The following is a 22,649-nucleotide window of genomic DNA, read 5'->3' as shown; positions in this document are numbered from 1 at the left end:
GAAATGATACAGCAACTGTAGTTCTAGTCAGACTTTAGGGAGAATTATATATAATAATATGATAAATGACTTTTGGTGTTATAAATGCAGTAAAAAAATTAAATAACAATTGAGAGTCACTGTCTTTCCTCTATAAATAAAATTAATTCAAAACGTTAAATTTGCATACTACCTACAAATTTAACAATATCTTAATTAGATATCAGTCCTGTGTTTCAAGAATCAACATGCATATTAGGTAGTAAACAGTACTGGTCAGAACATGCAAATTGACACACTTCTTAGACAATAATAAAGTAATTTACATTTAAAGGAAAAGATGAGGGGGACAAATGTTACAGATTTGGGATTGCAGCTTCAAGAATAATTCTCAAATATAACTATATTCCATTTGAGCCAAACTGCAGGAAGATTGATTGGAGAAACTTTTTATGTTCCTCCCTTTCACTTACATATATTTACCTCAAAATAATAAATATATGCGTCTATCTTATTCATTTCCTGGACAAAAAAGAATCAAATGTTTTCAGAAATGCCTAACTGTAACTGGAATCTCTACCTGGGAATATATAACAAACTCAAGTCTACCCAAATGTGAGTCAAATTGTTCTCCACCCCTTAAATTCATCCAATTATTCACAAGTACTCAAATTTCAGGTTCCTAAATATTTCTTGCATTTGTTCCTTTTCTTCATCACCACTGATCTTGACTATTTCAGTATTTATTCATCTTTTGCTGGAACCATTACCTTCACTCCCTCATATGACTGTTTTTTTGTCCTCCTCCAGTCTATCATCCATATTGAGGCCAGAGTCATCATTCTAAAATCTAACTCTAATAATGCCATTCTTGGTTAAAAATTCTTCAACAGCTCTTCAATGCTTACAAAATAAAATACAAACAGGAGTAACTTCAGCCTCCCATCCAATATTGTAGCAGCCCCTCCTCTCTCAAGCCCAATGTGCCTACCAAGTGCCAGACACTGTACTGAGTGCTTTATATACATGCATTACCTTATTTAACCCTTACAACCACTGGATGAATTAGGTACTTCTATTTCTCTCATTTTACAGATGAGGAAACTGCAGTAAAAAGAGATTAAATGACTTGCTCAAGGTCCTCCTGCAGCTAGAAAGTGTCAGCATCAAACTAAGGTCTATAGGAGTTTGAAGCTTATGTTATTAATCACTACATTACACTGCCTCCCTCTTAGATCAGAACCTTAGAATGTTAAATGAAAAACAACATAGGCATAAATCACTGGTGGCTCATTTGAGCCCTAAGATCTACCCATTGTAATATTATTTATTTCATGCTATTCCTTTTAAGTTAATACTCATTTATATTCATTGTTTTTCAAATGCTAGATTATGTTGTATGTGTCATGTTGTGTCATGTTGTACACTATAGAGAATCTATTACTTCTAGTGAGTTTCATGATTGAGGAATAGCTGATATCTTTAAAATGCATGGTTAGAGATTGTGGTACAAGAGGCTAGTGGTATATGATGAAACTTAAGGTATTGGTTCACGTTTCATCACACTTTAGCATTCATCAGCGTTCCCCAGGAGCTTGGTATAACCTGGGTCACACCTTCAGAATTTCTAATTCAGTAAGTCCGAGGTTGTTTTTCTAATAATTTCCCAGGTGAAGCTGATGCTGCTGGTCTGGGGGTGGGAATGGGGCACACTTTGAGAACCACTGGCTTATAAGGACAATATAGGACAGCAGATACTATGTGCTAGGCATTTTACTATGTGTTATGTATTTTCCTTCCCTCTCCCAACCACATTATTCGGGATCTTTTAAAGAATCCTATACTCTGGTTTCTCTTCAGATTGTATAAATCTTTCGCCTTTTACTAAAGATTTCTGTGGAGAGAAACAATTCTGAGTTTATACCCAATTTTTTGAGGCCTTGCTTTTGCAGGGCTAATAACAAAGTACAAAATCAAAAACAAAATAAATAAAGAATCCTTATTCACAAGGAAAGAGCAATGTAAACCCTAAAATATCAGATACTCTTTTACCCTGGCAGAACATGCATTTCTATTTCCATGTATTTATACTTTGTTTAAATCCAAAAGAGATTTGTGATAGCTTACAATAAGAGACACAGACACAATAAAAGAATAACTGTCATTGTTGTCACTGTTTTATACTGAAAAATAAATGTTACATCTGAACTGCTTTTATGCTTTTTGTGACATAAAATTCAGAACAGCTTCCCACTGAAGAAGGACATTTCATGCTATTCAGTATGAAATTAGGAAGAATGGATTTCAGAGAGGGAGGCAGTATGAACGGCAGTATCACCACCCTGTCTTCCGCAGAGTATTCACAATCAGAAATATATCTTACATGTGACAATAATGAAGGAGTTCTAGATGGTTTGAACAGATGTATAAAGTGTTCATTAACATTAACCGATTGTTCCTTGTATGCCAGGCATTATGCCAGGCACGTTCACTGATACGGGAATCAGAGGACCTGATCCTTCATCCCACCTCTGTAACTATCTTGGTTATTCTGGATAACTGACATAGCCTCTCTGAGCCTCAGTTTCCTTATCAACAAAACTGGAATAATATAATATTGCCTGTCTCCATAAATATAGGTTGTTACTTTCATCACACCAGATAAATGGTATTCTCTTGCATGTAAGATCAGGTTGGCTAGCACTATCTAGAGTTGCTGTGCTGCTCTCCATTACTGAGTGTGATACCGATCTGCCACAGCAATTTTTATTCTATTGAATTTGCCTGAATCCTCACTTCAAGCCTATTTGTGAAAAACAAAAACAAAACTATCAAGAATATCAGATTTTCAACAACTCAATAACATAGATAAAAAGGAGGGCATTGGTCAAACAGATTTAACAAGAAGTGTAAGGCGGGGATCTTGTTTGGACCCTGATTCAAACATACCAACTGTAAAAAGAAATTCTGAGGACAATCAAGAAAATATTGATATAGACTAGGGAAGTGATAATATTTAGGAATTATGTTAATTTTGTTAAGTGTGGTTATGTAGTGAAATGTTACGGTTTCTGAAACAAAAAAATGAAGTATTTGGGGGTAAAATTTCATTATTTCTGGAATTTACTTTTAAATATTTGAATAAAAATACTGTTAAATATAGATGCTAAGAATGCAGGTATTTTCTATTATCTCTACTTTAGTGTATGTTTAAAATTTACATAGCAAAAAGTTTAAAAATGTAATATCAGACATATAGCAACTTAACCCCAAATGTCACTAAAATACATAAGCCTTTCCAATGAGATCGTAATTCATTAAAGAGTCACAGCATGAAAATAAAGTATCAATTCTTCATAAAAATGGCTATGATAGAGATTCACTTCTTATTAATAAACTTACCTCCGGTGTAATGACTCTGAAAATTTAAGGCTGGCATAAATAAATTCTTTAACTTGAATGTAAATATGAGGCACTGACTGAGACATGGGAAATTTCTTTGGGAAAGACTGCTGTAGAAATAAAAACAAAGTTACTGTTGTTTTTAAAATCACCTAAAATTTAAAACATAAAATTTGAAAATTCACATTTGATTAATAAATATCTGTATCACAAAGTCTAGTTTTATTTGTATGTTATTTTTGAGGTTTTATAAAAAACTAAAATATTTCTGAAGAAAATAATGTGGCAATTTACCCATTTCTTAAATCGTATTGTCAGAGCTTCCCATGAGCAGAGAAAATACATATCCATACCTATGTTCTGATGATGAGCAGCCTGAAAGACATGCCCGTCTGCTTCTGTGAATCCATAATACAAGAGTCAGGGTGGCCATAAAAATTATGGTCCAACTTCCTGACTCTGAGTCATCACTATGGTACAAAGAATCATCCCTACACTATCTGTCAAAGATCAGAGATGAAAACCTGGATGATGAGATGTCCAAGATTATACAGATGTGGAAGGAGCTCTGCTACTTGTCAGGAAACTCCCCAGGAAATCTTCACTAGGACAGAATAATTCTAAGATTGCCTCTCTTCGACCTTCATTGTGGGCTAATTTAAGAAGGTATTCAGTTCAATCCGTAACTCCTAGAATACCTTTAGCAGCTTTCTGACCAGTATATCATCACACACTGGTATGCAGCCAATGGTTTTCAGAGTGCTTCTTGGCTAAACTCTTTTATCAGTCAATGTTCATTTAAGAATTCTGTCTCCAAAAGGTAAATTCGTGCCAAGATTTTTACCAGAAGCCCTTCATTTATACTTTCAAATAAACAGCTTTACCGAAATATAATTCACATACTGTTATATGTTGAATTTTGTCTCCCCAAAAGATATATTAAGTCCTAAATCCTGGTTCCTTGAATGTGACCTGATTTCAAAACAGGGTCTTTGAAGATATAATTAGTTAAAATGAGGCCCAACTGGATTAGGGTGAGCCCTATTCAAATATGACTGGTATCCTTATAAGAAAAGGAAAATTTGGACTCAGAGACAGACAGACACCAAGGGGAGAATACCATATGACAATGGAAGCAGAGACTGAAATGTTGCAGCTGCAAGCCAAGGAATGCCAAGGATTGCCGGCAATCCACCAGAAGTTAAAAAGAGGCAAGGATACTCCCTACAGGTTTTAGAAGGAGCATGACCTTGCTGACACCTTGATTACAGACTTCCAGACTCCAGAACTGTGAGACAATACATTTTTGTTGTTTTAAGCCACCAAGTCTGTGGTATTTTGTTATGGCAGCCCTAAGAAACTAAGACACACAACCATACAATTCACCCTTTCAAAGCATACAATTCAATGGTTTTTCATATACTCACAGATACGTACAAACATCACCACAGCCAATTTTATACTATTTTCATCACCTCAGCAAGAAACCACACTCTTTAGCTATCACTCTCCTATCCCCCTTCCAGCCCCCTCTCCTCTAAGCAACCTTATCTATTTTCTGACTCTCCAGATTTCCCTATTCTGGACTTTCATATGAATGGAATCATACAGTATATAGTCTTTTGTGTCTGGCTTCTTTCACTTAGTGTAATTTTTTCAAGATTCATCTATGTTGTAAAATATGTCAGCACTTCATTTCTTCTTATGATTGAATAATATTCCATTGTATAGATAAGCCACATTTATTCATTTCTTCATTCTTGGGCATCTGAGTTGCTTCTACCTTTTGTCTATTATGAAAAATGCTGCCATAAACATTCATGTACAAGTTTCCATATGGACATACATTTTAATTTCTCTTAGGTATATACCTAGGAGTGGAATTGCTGGGTCATATAGTAAGTCTATTGTTTAATTGTTTGAGGAACTGCAGTCTATTTTCCAAAGCAGATATACCACTTTACATTCCCACCAGAAGTGTTTGATGGCTCTGATTTCTCCACATCCTTGCCAACACCTGTTATTATCAGACTTCTTGAGTCTTCTAGCCATCCTAGTGGGTGGGTGTGAAGCGTTATTTTATTGTGGCTTTGATTTGCATTTCCCTGATGAATAATGATGGTGCTTATTGTCCTTTTGTATATCTTCTTTGGAGAAGTGTCTATTCAAATCCTTTGCCAATTTTTAAATTGGGTTATATGTCCTTTGTTACACTGTAAGAGTTCTTTTTCATTATATGATTTGCAAATGTTTTCTTCCATTCTGTGGGTTGTCTTTTCACTGTTTTGATGATTTCATCTGAAGCACAAATGTTTTTAATTTTGATGATGTCTAATTCACCTATTTTTTCTTTAGTTGCTTGTGCTTATAGTGTGATATCTAAGAATCCTCTGTCAAATCCAAGGTCACGAAGATTTGCCCTGTTTTCTTCAAAGAGTTTTAGAGTTTTTTTGTGCATACATTTAAGGCTTTGATATATTTTGAGTTAATTTTTATATATAGTGTGAGATAAGGGTCCAACTTTATTCTTTTGCATGTGGCTATCCATTGTCCCAGCACCATTTGTAGAAAAGATTATTCTTTTCCCTTTGAACACTCTTGGAACCCTTGATGAAAACTAGCTGACCACAGATGTACGGGTTTATTTCCAGACTCTCAATACTATGCCCATCCTTGTGCCAGTACCATACTGTCTTGGTTAGTACCACTTTGTAGTAAGTTTTGAAATCAGTAAGTGTAAGTTTTCCAACTTTGTTCTTTTTTTTCCAAGATTGTTTTGGCTATTCTGGGTCCCACATAATTCCATATGAATTTCAGAATCAGCTTGTCAATTTCTCTAAGAGGACAGCTGGAATTCTGATAGGGTAGTGCTGAACCTGTAGACCAGTTTGGGAGTACTGCCAGCTTAACATTGTTAAGTCTTCCTAATCCATGAACATGGGATAATCTTCCATTTATTTAGATCTTCTTTAATTTCTTTCAACAATGATTTGTAGTTTTTGGAGTATACGTTTTACACTTTGCTAAATTTATTATTAAGTATTTTTTTATATTCATTTCATTGAGATATATTCACATACCACTCAGTCATACAAAACAAATCGTACATTCGATTGTTCACAGTACCATTACATAGTTGTACATTCATCACCAAAATCAATCCCTGACACCTTCATTACCACACACATAAAAATAACAAGAATAATAATTAAAGTGAAAAAGAGCAACTAAAGTAAAAAAGAACACTGGGTGCCTTTGTCTGTCTGTTTGTTTCCTTCCCCCATTTTTCTACTCATCCATCCATAAACTAGACAAAGGGGAGTGTGGTCCTCATGGCTTTCCCAATCCCATTGTCACCCCTCATAAGCTACATTTTTATACAATCGTCTTCAACATTCATGGGTTCTGGGTTGTAGTTTGATAGTTTCAGGTATCTACCGCCAGCTACCCCAATTCATTAGAACCTAAAAAGGGTTGTCTATACTGTGCGTAAGAGTGCCCACCAGAGTGACCTCTCGGCTCATTCTGGAATGTCTCTGCCACTGATGCTTATTTCATTTCCTTTGATTTCCCCCTTTTGGTCAAGAAGATGTTCTCCATCCCATGATGCTGGGTCTACATTCCTCCCCGGGAGTCATATTCCATGTTGCCAGGGAGATTCACTCCCCTGGGTGTCTGATCCCACATAGGGGACATATTCTTAAGTATTTTATTCTTTTTCATGCTATTTTGAATGGAATTATTTTCTTAATTTTATTTTCAGATTATTCATTGCAAGTGCATAGAAATACAATTGATTTCTGAATATTAATCTTGTATCCTGCAACCTTGCTGAACTTATTTATTAGTTCTTATAGTTTTTTAGAGGATTCCCTAGAATTTTCTATATACAAGATTATCTCGTCTGTGAATAAAGAGAGTGTTTACTTCTTCCTTTCCAATCTGGATGTCTTTTATTTCTTTTTCTTGCCTAACAGTGCTCACTAGAATCTCCAGTAAGATGTTTAAAAAGGTGACAAGAATGGACATCTTTGTCTTGTTCTTGATCTTAGGGGGAAAGTTTTTCACCATGAATTATAATGTTATTTGTGGATTTTTCATAGACGCCACTTATCTGGTTGAGGAAGTTCCCTTCTATTCCTAGTTTGTTGAGAGTTTTTATCATAAAAGGTTGTTGGGCTTTGTCAAATGCCATTTCAGCATCTATTGAGGTGATCGTGTGATTCTGTGTTTTATTCTATTGATATGATCTACATATACTGATAAGAGATTTTGGATGGTAAACCAACCTTGCAGCACTGGGATAAATCTTCCTTGGTCATGGTATACAATGCCTTATGTATGTTGCTAGAAATGGTTTGCTAGTACTTTGCTGAGGATTTGTGTGTCCATATTCATAAAAGACATTGGTCTGTAGCTTTCTCTTCTTATGCTTTCTTTTTCTGGTTTTGGTGTCAGGGTAACAATGGCCTTATAGAACTGAGTTTGAAATGTTCCCTCCTCTTCTATTTTTTGGACGAGTTTGTGAAGAAATGGTAATAATTCTTCTTTGAAGGTTTGCTAGAACTCAGCAGTAAAGGCATTTGGGCCTGGGCTGTTTCTATGTGTGAGTAGTTTTTGAAATTACTGATTCAATCTCTTTGCTTGTTATAGTCTATTAAGATTGCCTATTTCTTCTTTTTTTTTTTTTTTTTTTTTTTTTTTGGATGTTTATATTTATTTATTTTTTTTTAATCATCATTTTATTGAGATATATTCACATACCACGCAGTCATACAAAACAAATTGTACTTTCGATTGTTTACAGTACCATTACATAGTTGTACATTCATCACCTAAATCAATCCCTGACACCTTCATTAGCACACACACAAAAATAACAAGAATAATAATTAGAGTGAAAAAGAGCAATTGAAGTAAAAAAGAACACTAGGTACCTTTGTCTGTTTGTTTGCTTCCCCTACTTTTCTACACATCGATCCATAAACTAGACAAAGTGGAGTTTGGTCCTTATGGCATTCCCAATCCCACTGTCACCCCTCATAAGCTACATTTTTATACAACTGTCTTCGAGATTCATGGGTTCTGGGTTGTAGTTTAATAGTTTCAGGTATCCACCACCAGCTACCCCAATTCCCCAGAACCTAAAAAAGGTTGTCCAAAGTGTGCGCAAGAGTGCCCACCAGAGTGATCTCTCGGCTCGTTTTGGAATCTCTCTGCCACTGAAGCTTATTTCATTTCCTTTCACATCCCCCTTTTGGTCAAGAAGATGTTCTCCATCCCACGATGCCGGGTCTACATTCCTCCCCGGGAGTCATATTCCACGTTGCCAGGGAGATTCACTTCCCTGGGTGTCTGATCCCACGTAGGGGGGAGGGCAGTGATTTCACCTTTCAAGTTGGCTTAGCCAGAGAGAGAGGGCCACATCTGAGCAACAAAGAGGCATTCAGGAGGAGACTCTTAGGCACAAATTCAGGGAGGCCTAGCCTCTCCTTTGCAGCAACCGTCTTCCCAAGGGTAAAACTTATGGTAGAGGGCTCAACCCATCAAACCACCAGTCCCCTATGTCTGTGGTCATGTTAGCAACCATGGAGGTGGGGTAGGCGAATACCCCTGCATTCTCCACAGGCTCCTCAAGGGGGCACTACATCGTTTTGTTTTTTTTTTTTTTTTTTCCTTGTTTGTCTTTTTTCTTTTTTTTTTTTTTTTAACTTTCCCTTCTTTTTTCAAATCAACTGTATGAAAAAAAAAAGTTAAAAAGAAAACAAACATACAATAAAAGAACATTTCAAAGAGACCATAGCAAGGGAGTAAGAAAAAGACAACTAACCTAAGATAACTGCTTAACTTCCAACATGTTCCTACTTTACCCCAAGAAAGTTACATACTATAGCAACATTTCAGTGAACTTGTTCCTACTACAACCATCAGAAATTAACAGACCATAGTCATTTCTGGGCATCCCCAGAACGTTAAATAGCTTATCTGTTCTTCTTGGATTATTGTTCCCCCTTCCTTAATTGCTCTCTACTGCTAGTTCCCCTACATTCTACATTATAAACCATTTGTTTTACATTTTTCAAAGTTCACATTAGTGGTAGCATATAATATTTCTCTTTTTGTGCCTGGCTTATTTCGCTTAGCATTATGTCTTCAAGGTTCATCCATGTTGTCATATGTTTCACCAGATCGTTCCTTCTTACTGCCGCGTAGTATTCCATCGTGTGTATATACCACATTTTATTTATCCACTCATCTGTTGATGGACATTTGGGTTGTTTCCATCTCTTGGCAATTGTGAATAATGCTGCTATGAACATTGGCGTGCAGATATCTGTTCGTGTCACTGCTTTCCGATCTTCCGGGTATATCCCGAGAAGTGCAATCGCTGGATCGAATGGTAGCTCTATATCTAGTTTTCTAAGGAACTGCCAGACTGACTTCCAGAGTGGCTGAACCATTACGCAGTCCCACCAACAATGAATAAGAGTTCCAATTTCTCCACATCCCCTCCAGCATTTGTAGTTTCCTGTTTGTTTAATGGCAGCCATTCTAACCGGTGTTAGATGGTATCTCATTGTGGTCTTAATTTGCATCTCTCTAATAGCTAGTGAAGCTGAACATTTTTTCATGTGTTTCTTGGCCATTTGTATTTCCTCTTCAGAGAACTGTCTTTTCATATCTTTTGCCCATTTTATAATTGGGCTGTCTGTACTATTGTCATTGAGTTGTAGGATTTCTTTGTATATGCAAGATATCAGTCTTTTGTCAGATACATGGTTTCCAAAAATTTTTTCCCATTGAGTTGGCTGCCTCTTTACCTTTTTGAGAAATTCCTTTGAGGTGCAGAAACTTCTAAGCTTGAGGAGTTCCCATTTATCTATTTTCTCTTTTGTTGCTTGTGCTTTGGGTGTAAAGTCTAGGAAGTGGCCTCCTAATACAAGGTCTTGAAGATGTTTTCCTACATTATCTTCTAGGAGTTTAATGGTACTTTCTTTTATATTGAGATCTTTGGTCCATTTTGAGTTAATTTTTGTGTAGGGGGTGAGGTAGGGGTCCTCTTTCATTCTTTTGGATATGGATATCCAACTCTCCCAGCCCCATTTGTTGAAAAGACCATTATGGCTCAGTTCGGTGACTTTGGGGGCCTTATCAAAGATCAGTCGGCCATAGATCTGAGGGTCTATCTCTGAATTCTCAATTCGATTCCATTGATCTATATGTCTATCTTTGTGCCAGTACCATGCTGTTTTGGCAACTGTGGCTTTATAATAAGCTTCAAAGTCAGGGAGTGTAAGTCCTCCCACTTCGTTTTTCTTTTTTAAAGTGTCTTTAGCAATTCGAGGCATCTTCCCTTTCCAAATAAATTTGATAACTAGCTTTTCCAAGTCTGCAAAGTAGGTTGTTGGAATTTTGATTGGGATTGCATTGAATCTGTAGATGAGTTTGGGTAGAATTGACATCTTAATGACATTTAGCCTTCCTATCCATGAACATGGAATATTTTTCCATCTTTTAAGGTCCCCTTCTATTTCTTTTAGTAGAGTTATGTAGTTTTCTTTGTATAGGTCTTTTACATCTTTGGTTAAGTTTATTCCTAGGTACTTGATTTTTTTAGTTGCTATTGAAAATGGTATCTTTTTCTTGAGTGTCTCTTCAGTTTGTTCATTTCTAGCATATAGAAACATTACTGACTTATGTGCATTAATCTTGTATCCCGCTACTTTGCTAAATTTGTTTATTAGCTCTAGTAGGTGTATCGTTGATTTCTCAGGGTTTTCTAGATATAAGATCATATCATCTGCAAACAATGACAGTTTTACTTCTTCTTTTCCAATTTGGATGCCTTTTATTTCTTTGTCTTGCCGGATTGCCCTGGCTAGCACTTCCAGCACAATGTTGAATAACAGTGGTGACAGCGGGCATCCTTGTCTTGTTCCTGAGCTTAGAGGGAAGGCTTTCAGTCTCTCACCATTGAGTACTATGCTGGCTGTGGGTTTTTCATATATGCTCTTTATCATGTTGAGGAAGTTTCCTTCAATTCCTACCTTTTGAAGTGTTTTTATCAAAAACGGATGTTGGATTTTGTCAAATGCTTTTTCAGCATCTATTGAGATGATCAATTGATTTTTCCCTTTCGAGTTTTTAATGTGTTGTAATACATTGATTGTTTTTCTTATGTTGAACCATCCTTGCATGCCTGGAATGAACCCCACTTGGTCATGGTGTATGATTTTTTTAATGTGTCTTTGGATTCGATTTGCAAGTATTTTGTTGAGGATTTTTGCATCTATATTCATTAGGGAGATTGGCCGGTAGTTTTCCTTTTTTGTAGCATCTTTGCCTGGTTTTGGTATTAGATTGATGTTAGCTTCATAAAATGAATTAGGTAGTGTTCCATTTTTTTCAATGTTTTGAAAGAGTTTGAGTAAGATTGGTGTCAGTTCTTTCTGGAAAGTTTGGTAGAATTCCCCTGTGAAGCCATCTGGCCCTGGGCATTTATTTGTGGGAAGATTTTTGATGACTGATTGGATCTCTTTGCTTGTGATGGGTTGGTTGAGGTCTTCTATTTCTTCTCTGGTCAGTCTAGGTTGTTCATATGTTTCCAGGAAATTGTCCATTTCTTCTACATTATCCAGTTTGTTGCCATACAGTTGTTCATAATATCCTCTTATAATTTTTTTAATTTCTTCAGGATCTGCAGTTATGTCACCTTTTTCATTCATTATTTTGTTTATATGGGTCTTCTCTCTTTTTGATTTTGTCAGTCTAGCTAGGGGCTTGTCAATCTTGTTGATCTTCTCAAAGAACCAACTTTTGGTGATATTTATCCTTTCTATTGTTTTTTTGTTCTCTATTTCATTTATTTCTGCTTTAATCCTTGTTATTTCTTTTCTTGTACTTGGTTTAGGATTGGTTTGCTGTTCATTTTCTAGCTTCTTCAGTTGATCCATTAGTTCTTTGATTTTGGCTCTTTCTTCCTTTTTAATATATGCGTTTAGTGCTATAAATTTCCCCCTTAGCACTGCTTTTGCTGCATCCCATAGGTTTTGGTATGTTGTGTTCTCATTTTCATTCGTCTCTATATATTTAGCAATTTCTCTTGCTATTTCTTCTTTAACCCACTGATTGTTTAGGAGTGTGTTGTTTAACCTCCAGGTATTTGTGAATTTTCTAAGTCTCTGATGGTTATTGACTTCTAATTGTATTCCATTGTGGTCAGAGAATGTGCTTTGAATAATTTCAATCTTTTTAAATTTATTGAGGCTTGTTTTATGTCCCAGCATATGATCTATTCTGGAGAAAGTTCCGTGAGCACTAGAAAAGTATGTGTATCCTGTTGATTTGGGATGTAATGTCCTGTAGATGTCTGTTAAATCTAATTCATTTATCAGATTGTTTAGGTTTTCAATTTCCTTATTGGTCTTCTGTCTGGTTGATCTATCTATAGGAGAGAGTGATGTGTTGAAGTCTCCCACAATTATTGTGGAAACATCAATTGCTTCCTTTAGTTTTGCCAATGTTTCTCTCATGTATTTTGTGGCACCTTGATTGGGTGCATAGACATTTACGATTGTTATTTCTTCTTGCTGAATTGCCCCTTTTATTAGTATGTAGTGGCCTTCTTTGTCTCTCAAAACATCCCTGCATTTGAAGTCTATTTTATCTGACATTAACATTGCTACACCTGCTTTCTTTTGGCTGTAGCTTGCATGAAATATTTTTTTCCATCCTTTCACTTTCAGTTTCTTTGTGTCCCTGTGTCTAAGATGAGTCTCTTGTATGCAACATATTGATGGTTCATTTTTTTTGATCCATTCTGCGAATCTATATCTTTTAATTGGGGAGTTTAATCCATTTACATTCAACGTTAAAACCGTGAAGGCATTTCTTGAATCGGCCATCTTATCCTTTGGATTATGTTTGCCATATTTTTCCCTCTCTCTATTAATATCCTTTATTGTACCCATACCGAATCTCTTTAGTACTGAACCTTTCTCCAAGTCTCTCTGTCCTGTCTTTGTTTCTCTGTCTGTAGGGCTCCCTTTAGTATCTCCAGTAGGGCAGGTCTCTTGTTAGCAAATTCTCTCAGCATTTGTTTGTCTGTGAAAAATTTAAGCTCTCCCTCAAATTTGAAGGAGAGCTTTGCTGGATAAAGTATTCTTGGCTGGAAATTCCTCTCACTCAGAATTTTAAATATATCGTGCCACTGCCTTCTCGCCTCCATGGTGGCTGCTGAGTAGTCACTACTTAGTCTTATGCTGTTTCCTTTGTATGTGGTGAATTGCTTTTCTCTTGCTGCTTTCAGAACTTGCTCCTTCTCTTCTGTGTTTGACAGTGTGATCAGTATATGTCTCGGAGTGGGTTTTTTTGGATTTATTCTATTTGGAGTTCGCTGAGCATTTATGATTTGTGTATTTATGTTGTTTAGAAGATTTGGGAAGTTTTCCCCAACAATTTCTTTGAATACTCTTCCTAGACCTTTACCCTTTTCTTCCCCTTCTGGGACACCAATGAGTCTTATATTCGGACGTTTCATATTATCTATCATATCCCTGAGGTCCATTTCGAGTTTTTCAATTTTTTTCCCCATTCTTTCTTTTATGTTTTCATTTTCCATTCTGTCATCTTCCAGGTCACCGATTCGTTGTTCAACTTCCTCTAGTCTTGTACTATGAGTGTCCAGAATCTTTTTAATTTGGTCAACAGTTTCTTTAATTTCCATAAGATCATCCATTTTTTTATTTAGTCTTGCAATGTCTTCTTTATGCTCTTCTAGGGTCTTCTTGATTTCCTTCATATCCCGTACTAGGGTCTCATTGTTCATCTTTAGTTCTTTGAGTAGCTGCTCTAGGTGTGTCTCTTCTGGTCTTTTGATTTGGGTGCTTGGGCTTGGGTTATCCATATCGTCTGGTTTTTTCATATGCTTTATAATTTTCTGTTGTTTTTGGCCTCGTGGCATTTGCTGACCTTGATAGGGTTCTTTTAGGGTTTGTAGACCAGTTGAAGTCCTTATCTCTAATTTATCAGATCTACAGCTTCGTGGAGTACACTTTCTCTAACTAACCAGCAGGTGGCGTCCACGAGCCACCTGTTCTCCACAAGCCAGATCTCCCCTGCTTAGCCTTTTTGGTGAGTGGGGGAGTGAGTCTTGTGGGGCCCAATTGGTGTCCCAAGCTTGCGTGTGTAGTTGGTGTTGCCTGCCCTGTATGTGGGGCGTGTTTCTGGGCAGTCGGGGAGGGGGGGTGGCCCTAACAATCAAATCTCCCTGATGATCCTAGAGTTTTAAAGCTACTGCAATAGTCTAATCCTTCAGTTCAGTCCTGCCACAGTTTGTCTCTGCCACTGACCCACAAGTCTTTGGTATTGGCGTATGGCTCCTGAGACTTGCAAGTGGGCCCCTCTTCCAGGCTGTGCACCCCGGGTCCTCTGTTGAGGGATGACTGTGCTATGTCGCAGGTGAGTGCCGTCCCCCCAGGGCAGTTCTGGGCTGCTGGGCTGTGTTGGGAGGCTCCCAGTCTGCTCAAATGATGGCTGAATGGGGCTCTGTTAATTCACACTGCTCCCCCTTCCCAGCTCTGGGACATTCAGCTGAGGTTGCAGGGAAGGCTAATGTCCACGCCCAGTTTTGTGGTGTGTGCCTGTTATTTGAAGCACTTCCGTCACACTGGGTTGTCTGGGGCAGCTCTGGGCTATGGGGCTGGCGATGGGCAGGAGTGTTTCCTGTCCACCAGGATGGTGGCTGTGAGCGGACACCCCCCTTTTCTTGGGAAGTTGTGTTGTTTAGTGAATTTTCTCAGCCACTGGATTATTGCCTTTTGTCTCAGAGCTCTCTTAGTTCTGCTCTTGACTTGACGTGCCCAAATTTCAATTCTTTGAAGCTTTCTGTATTGAGCTTCTTAGAGTAATTGTTTTAGAAAAAGCAAAAAGGATTTAAAAAAAAAAAAAAAAAAAAAAAAAAAAAAAAACGGCCCTCCTCAGAGATCTAATGGGTTATTGAAATGCTAATAGACAAAGCAACCAGGGCCATTAAGGAAAAGTGCCCAGGGCAGAGAGATCAGCCTTGCTTCGGGATTTGCATATGCGCCTCAAGGCCTGATCTCCGCCCTTCCCCTTTCTGTGTTCACCAGAACTCCAAAAATCCTCTGCTTTTATTTTGGAGTTTTTCGTGTTGTTTTTTTTCTATGCCTGTCTCCTCTCTGCTGGGCTGGCTGCTCTCAGATTCTCTGGTGTCTGGCCTCAGTCTATCTATGGTTGGAGTTTGAATCAGTAGAATGAGTTTCCGGTAAGAGCAGCCACTGCAATTCTCCCTTCTCCTTCCTGGAGCTGACAGCCCCTCCTCCACCGGGACTGAGCCTGGCAGGGAGGGGCGCGGGTCCCCTGGCCGCAAAAACTTACAGATTTCGCTGATCTCAGCAGTTCCACGTTTTCATGAGTGTTGTATGAAGTATGCCCAAAGACAGATTGCTCTGTGGTGTCCAGTCCACGCAGTTCCTGGCTTTTTACCTACTTTCCTGGAGGAGTAACTAAAACATACAGCTCACCAGTCTGCCATCTTGCCCCGCCTCTCGCCTATTTCTTCTTAAGTCAGTTTTGGTAATTTGTGTCTTTCTAGGAATTTGGCCATTTCACTTAAGTTATCTAATTTGTTGGTATACAATTGCTCACAATATTCCTTTATAATACTTTTATTTCTATATGGTTAGTAGTTATGTCCCCTTTCTTCATTTCTGATTCTAGTTACTCAGGTCTTCTCTCTTTTTCCTTGGCCAATCCAGCTAGAGGTTTGTCAATTTTGTTGATCTTTTCAAAAAAACACCTTTTGGTGTCACTGATTTTCTATTCTTTCATTAATTTCTGATCTAATCTTTACTATGCCCTTCCTTCTGCTTGCTTTGTGTTATTTCCTCTTTTTTTTCTGGTGTCTTAAGGCAGAACGTTAGGATAGTCAATTGAGATCTTTCTTAATATAGGTATTTATAGTTATAAATTTCCCTTGAAACACTGCTCTAGCTTCATCTCATACATTTTGGTATGTTGTGTCTTCATTTTCACTTATCCCGAAGTATTTTATGATTTCCCCTTTAATTCCTTCTCAGACCCATTGATTACTTAGGAGTGTGTTTTTTAATTTCCACATATTTGTGAATTTCCCAAATGTTTCCCTGTTATTGATTTCTAATTTCATTCCACTGTGGTCAGAAAACAACTTTCTACTATTTCTATCTTCTTAAATTGATTGATTTATGGCCTAGCATATGGTCTATCTTGAGAAGTGTTCCATATGCACTTAAGAGGAATGTATACACCTACAGTTGTTGGACAGAGTGTTCTATAGATATCTCTTAGATCTAAGTGGTTTACAGGGTTTTCAAGGCTTCTAGTTCCTTGCTGATCTTCAGTCTTGTTCTAGCAATTACTGAAAGTGAAGCTTGGAATTCTCAAGCTATTATTGTTGAATTGTCAGTTTTTCCTTCACAATCATCAGTTTTTGCTTCATATATTTGGTGCTTATATGTTTTAAATTATTATATCTTCCTAATGGATTGAACTTTTTATTTACAAAATGCCCATTTTCATATTTGATAACACATTTTGTTTTAAAGTTTACTTTGTCTGATGTTGGTATAGCCATTCCAACTTTCCTGTGGTTGTCCTTTGCATATTTTTTCTATTCTTTTACTTTCAGTCTATATTCATCTTTGAATCTAAAGTGTGTTTCCTGTAGACAACGAATTAGAAATTTTAAGTTGTCACATTTAAATTTTCCATGTATCTTGTCTACAATGGAATGCATCATGTTTTTTATCCAGTCTGACAATCTCTGCCTATTGACTAGATTGTTTAATTCATTCACATTTAATATTATTATTGATATAGTTGGATTTACACCTGCCATTTTATCTTTTGTTTTCCACAGGTCTCACATCTCTTTTGTTCCTCTATTCCTCCTTAATTGCTTTCTTTTACACAGAGTGAATCCTAATGCAGCATTTTAATTTCATTAGTGATTTTTTCAGCATATTTCTTGAGTTGTTTTTTAGTGGTTACTCTAGAATTTATCATATACATCTGTCAGGATCAGCTTCAGATTTATACAGCTTAATCCCAGTAATATAGAGAAACATTACTCCTATACAGCCCAACCCTCCCCCCCTTTTTGAGGTATTATTGTTACACATAATTTATCTATTAGTGTTAAAAACCCAACAATATTGTTTGACTTATTTACATTACCATCTATCATCATTTCCTTAGCTCATTAAAGCTTTGCTCCTACCCACCTCTTCTGCATTGCCAAATACATTACACATACGTAACATTTCCATATGTTAAAGGCCGAACAATACATTATATATATACATAATTTATCTGATTGCTTTTTTAAATTTTTTTATGATTGCTTTTTAAAACATTTAAGAGAAGAAAGTAGAAAAAACTATGCATTTATAGTGTCTTTAAAATTATAAGATGAAGGAACAAATTATCTCAGTTTTTGTTTATCTGGGAAAGTCTTTATTTTGTCTTCATTTTTAAACAGTAGCTCTGCTGGATAGAATTCTTGGTTGACAATGTTTTCTGTGAGCATTTTGAATATATTTTCCACTGACTTCTGGCCTCCATTGTTTCTGCTAAGAAGTCAGCTGTTAATTGTACTGGGTTCCCTTGTAAGTGATGTACCGTTTTGTTGTTTTGTTTTTCTTGCTGCTTTCAAGATTTTCTCCCCGTTTGACTTTCAGCATTTTTACTGTGATATGCCTATGGGTCTCTTTGCATTTATCCTACTTGGAATTCATGGAGCTTCCTAGCTGTATGGGTTATGTTTTTTCTATGTATTTGGACAGCCTTCTGCCATTATTTTAAAAATATTTTTCCTTCTCCTCTCTCTCCCCTCCTTCTGATACTACCATTACACATATGTTGGTATACTTAATGGTCTCCCATGCTTTCCTGAGGCCCTGTTTATTTTTCTTCATTCCTTTTTCACTCTGTTTTTTTGGCTTGCATCATCTCTATTGATCTATCTTCCTCTGCCAGTTCAAATCTACTGTGGAGCCCCTAGCATGAATTTTTATTTCAATTATTATACTTTTCAACCTCAGAATTTCCATTTGGCTCCTTTCTAATACAATTTCTCTCTCTTTGTTGGTATTCTCTATCTGATGTGGCATCATCATCATGCCTTTTTTTATTTCTTTAATCATGCTTTCTTTTAGTTCTGTGAACATGTTTGTAATGGCTACTTTAACATCTTTTTTTCTCTGATAAATCCAACATCTGGTCACTCTCACAAGAAGTTTCTGCAGCCAGCTTTTTTCCTGATGTATGGGTCATACTTTCCTGTTTCTTTGCATGCCTTGTAATTTTTTGTTGGAAACTGGATATTTTAGATAATATATTGCAGCAACTATGGGTATGGTCTTCCCCTCCCCTTCAGACTTGCTATTGTTATTTGCTTGTTTATTGTTTAGTAAATGAGTGGATTATTTTAGTGAAGTCTATTTCACTCCCACAGTTTTCAGCCTCTGATGTTGTTCCTTAGAGAGGCACAATTAGCACACCTATCTGCAAAAAGACAGATTTTTTTCATATATATCTAGTCTTAACCCTTTATCATTCATAATTTATAATGAAAATAATACTTCAAGTTATTTGAGAGATATTTTATGTCTTTTCTAATAGTTTTAACTTAAATTAGAAAATTAAACTTAAATTAGAAAAAAAATACACACATATAACCGAGAGGCTAACTAAATAATTTATAGGATTTATTTTTAAGTTGTCACATTTAAATTTTCCATGTAACTTTTACCTTATTAACAGTAGGTCTTATTTTTAATGATGAGTATCATGTAGATCACTGAATACAACTCCTAACAAGCTTAATCCTAATAGCTACCACATATTTTGGGAGTTAAATTTCCTTCTAATTATAAGCTGATTTAAACTAATTTAGTGCAATTGAAAGGGACATTAGAGATAATTTAGTTCAACCCCTTCATTTGACAGACAAGGCACAAATGCCCAAATAGGGTAAGTCACATACTAAGCCACAAGCAGACCTAGCACGTGAACCCAAGTCTGGTCTAGTTCTCTTTTTACAGATGCTATAGATGGAACAAACTCAGTAACAGCAACTAAAATAAAACAAAACCAAGGCATGATATGGAGACATTCTGGCATATATATCTTGCTAGAGACAATGGTGATTGATTATTCTGGTCTTTGGATATATTAAAACACATAGGTATATGCAATGGCAGTGTTAGATATAACCCAAGAGCTATGCATTTAAATACTTGGTTCTATATTGTTGACTAATATACAAAATATACTTGGTTTAGGTATAAAAAGGTAACATAAATTTATAGTCACGATTAAGTATCACTCATTCTGAAGGCATAAAAATGTAAAAAAGAATTAAATTATAGAGTAAGAAGTAAAAATGAAAATAAAGAGAATAAAAAAAGATGATAGTAACAGGAAATATATTTTTCCCATAATATCTAATTCTACCTAGAAACATGGATAGTACACGTGTGTTTGTATGAACACACAAGTGCACGCATGCATATTTCCAAAATATTCTACAAGCTGATCTACTTCCTTTTTCCATCATGTCTCTTGTTCACGCGTCTTGACTGCAAAAATAGATACTCCCTACCTCAGAAAGAAATCCCTTCTCTTTCCATAGTATATACTCTTATTCCTATTTTTACTCAACATTTAGAATATCTAATGTGGAATCCACCCAACATGAGTAATACCTATCCTGGGAACCCATCCAACATTTGGGACAACTGCTCCTAGCACCCTCAAGAAAGACCCTTCCTAACTTCATCAAAAAAAAAAAAAATAATAATAATAATAATAACATAGTCTTTAAAACATAATTGTCTCAATACAATAGCCAAAAAAACTGCTCCAAAAGAAGCATTCTCACACTGTCAGGTTAATCTTATGTAACAAAAAATACTATGAAATTATTTTCAAGAAAATTTTTGAATTAAAAACTAGCTTTTACCTTTTCAAGGTCCAGATCTTGAAAGGGAAATTTACTGATGACAATTTTATATTCTTCTTCATTAACAACAGGGATGGGACTATAGTTATCTTCTTCAAAAATGTCCCTGTTAAGAAAGAATTAAAAACTTATTGGAAAACATAGCATTGGCAAGTTAAAGGACAATATAAAAAAAAAAAAAACTATTATAAAAGTATTTTGCATTTATCAATTAAAGGTATAAAAAAGGAAAACACTATCTGATTATCCAGAATTCTAAAACTCAACACCACATTTTTAATTCTTGACCCCTCAAAATCCACATGCAATCTCTTATTTGCATTTGCTTTGTTTTACGTTCTCTCAGCACTTTAGTTTTAGTTTTCTACTCTAGAACAATTCTCAAGATGACACAGCCTGGGAGAAACTCATTACCTGTAACTAAAAACAAAGCCATGAAATTAAAAGTATTCCAGTCATATTTCTTTATAGGGACAATTCTTAGGTTCTGTTTCTTCTGTGTCTTCTATTTTCCCAACTAGATATAAGCTCCTTGAAGATCAAAATAACATCTTCTCCTGGTGTTTGCCTGCAGCAAGATGGTGGCAGTGTCAATGCCAGTGGTGCTGAGGCAAGTGATTTTGGGGAAAAGAACAGCAGTACTAGCTGCCATTTCTGTTTCCAGGGTTCCAAACAGGTTGCTGGGCACTTCCACATGGAGGTTTGCACAGGACCAAATTCAAGACATGCAACTCATCACAGTTGATAACAAATTGGATATTACAACTTTAACTGGTATTCCAGAAGGGCATATCAAAACTAGAAGTTAGGATCTTAGTTCCTGCTCGTAATAACATGTAGTCTGGAGTAAACAACAGAGAGAAATGGAAGATGGAGTTTGATACCAGGGAGCAATGGGAAAATCCCATGATGGTTTGGGCATCATCAGCTGATCCTTTGTCCAACACGGTGCTGACCTTCATACTAAAGAAGATGCAGTTGCTTTTTCACAAAAAAAAAAGTATGGAGCTGTGACATTGAAGAGACGAAGGTTGCAAAACCGAAGTTCAAGTCTTATGCAGCTAACTTGTCTTGGAACAAAAGAACAAGGGTATCCACAAAACAGGTTGGCACTGACTATATCTCTGTGCTTAACTGTAAATAAAGTCAGCTGTGCAGTATTTATAATCCATGTATAATATCTCATAATCTTCTAATAAATTTGACCTTTAAACTACAGATACATGTTGCTGTATCTATTTAAAATGTTTTTTATGTCTCAAATTGAACATGTCATAAATTTCCTATACATAGAAGAGATTTGAGGTGATTGTATTTCTAGGAAATTTTAGTACTTCGAATCTAATAAGAGAGTGTTTGAAATCACTTGCAACATCAAAGTTTTATGCTTGCTTTTTATAGCCATTCCTAAGTAAACAGTGTTAATAAACTGCCAGCCAAATAAAAAAAAATAATAATAACATTTGGTCTCCCATAATGCTGTGATTAGAAAAGGATCTTTTATAGTTAGTGAGGCAGAGACGTATCCAAATATCCATGTGCTCTCCTATTCAGCCCCCTTGCAGTTAGGCAGAGCCATACGACTAGTTTTTGGCCACTGGGCTATGAATGAAAGTGACGTGTTGCTTCAGTACCAAAGCATTTATGATTTTCCTGGTTGACACGGAAATCACATGTTGAGAACCTAGAATCACAAATGGAATCAGCCTGGATCCCTGATGCACTATGGACTTTCGTGTGACTGAGAAATAAACTGTTTGTATTCATTCACTAAGATTTTGGGATTTTGGTTACTGCAGCATAACCCAGCCTGTCCTAATAAAGCTGCTGTCCAATAATCAACTTACTCAGTTTGATTAATATTTATTGAGGACCTATTCTGTGCTAGGCTCTTGGCTAACTGTGATGAAAACTTCCTACTTCAGGAAGATAAATGAAAGATCCTTACTTTTCAATGTATACCTTACTTTTGCTAAGATAAGGAATATAAGAGAAGGATATGGTTTGGGCAATGGATGATATCCAGCTGCTAAATGAGTCTGGGGTATTGATGAGACACTGGGAATAAAGACATAGGTTCATAAATCATGGTGGTGAACAAAGCAGTTAAAATAAGATTCTGTTCACCTAACATGGTGAGCCTCAACCAATTCTATCTGACTCTAAATAGTGTTCAAAAAGAAAGTTAAAAGGTTAAAAGGCAAGTTACCGGAAATGAAGCTACTTGAAAACCATAAACTAT

At 36.3% G+C, this 22,649-nt stretch overlaps 1 protein-coding gene, 1 non-coding gene and 1 pseudogene across 8 annotated transcripts in view; 2 read left to right on the top strand and 1 right to left on the bottom strand.

Annotated features, from left to right (window-relative positions):
• EXOC6 (exocyst complex component 6) overlaps nucleotides 1-22,649 on the bottom strand; it is a 228,740-nt gene that overhangs the window by 88,808 nt on the left and 117,283 nt on the right. For 6 of the 7 annotated variants that reach the window (XM_037804144.1, XM_037804148.1, XM_037804147.1 and 3 more), the window contains 2 exons: nucleotides 20,408-20,513; nucleotides 3,382-3,491 (listed from right to left, as the gene is read on the bottom strand). In XM_037804144.1, the coding sequence (XP_037660072.1) occupies nucleotides 3,382-3,491; nucleotides 20,408-20,513 (216 nt within the window). The remainder of the gene's footprint in view (nucleotides 1-3,381; nucleotides 3,492-20,407; nucleotides 20,514-22,649) is intronic. The other variant, XM_037804145.1, reaches the window with a different exon arrangement.
• On the top strand, nucleotides 1,820-1,935 carry LOC119511009. Its single transcript, XR_005212102.1, has one exon. It is a non-coding gene; the product is annotated as a U5 spliceosomal RNA (small nuclear RNA).
• On the top strand, nucleotides 20,986-21,551 carry LOC119510695 (annotated as a pseudogene).

This window comes from Choloepus didactylus, chromosome 15 (assembly GCF_015220235.1).
Source record: "Choloepus didactylus isolate mChoDid1 chromosome 15, mChoDid1.pri, whole genome shotgun sequence".
Classification (NCBI taxonomy): Eukaryota; Metazoa; Chordata; class Mammalia; order Pilosa; family Megalonychidae; genus Choloepus; species Choloepus didactylus.
The sequence above is the reverse complement of the archived record's forward strand: the minus strand, read 5'-3'. Positions and strand labels throughout refer to the sequence as shown.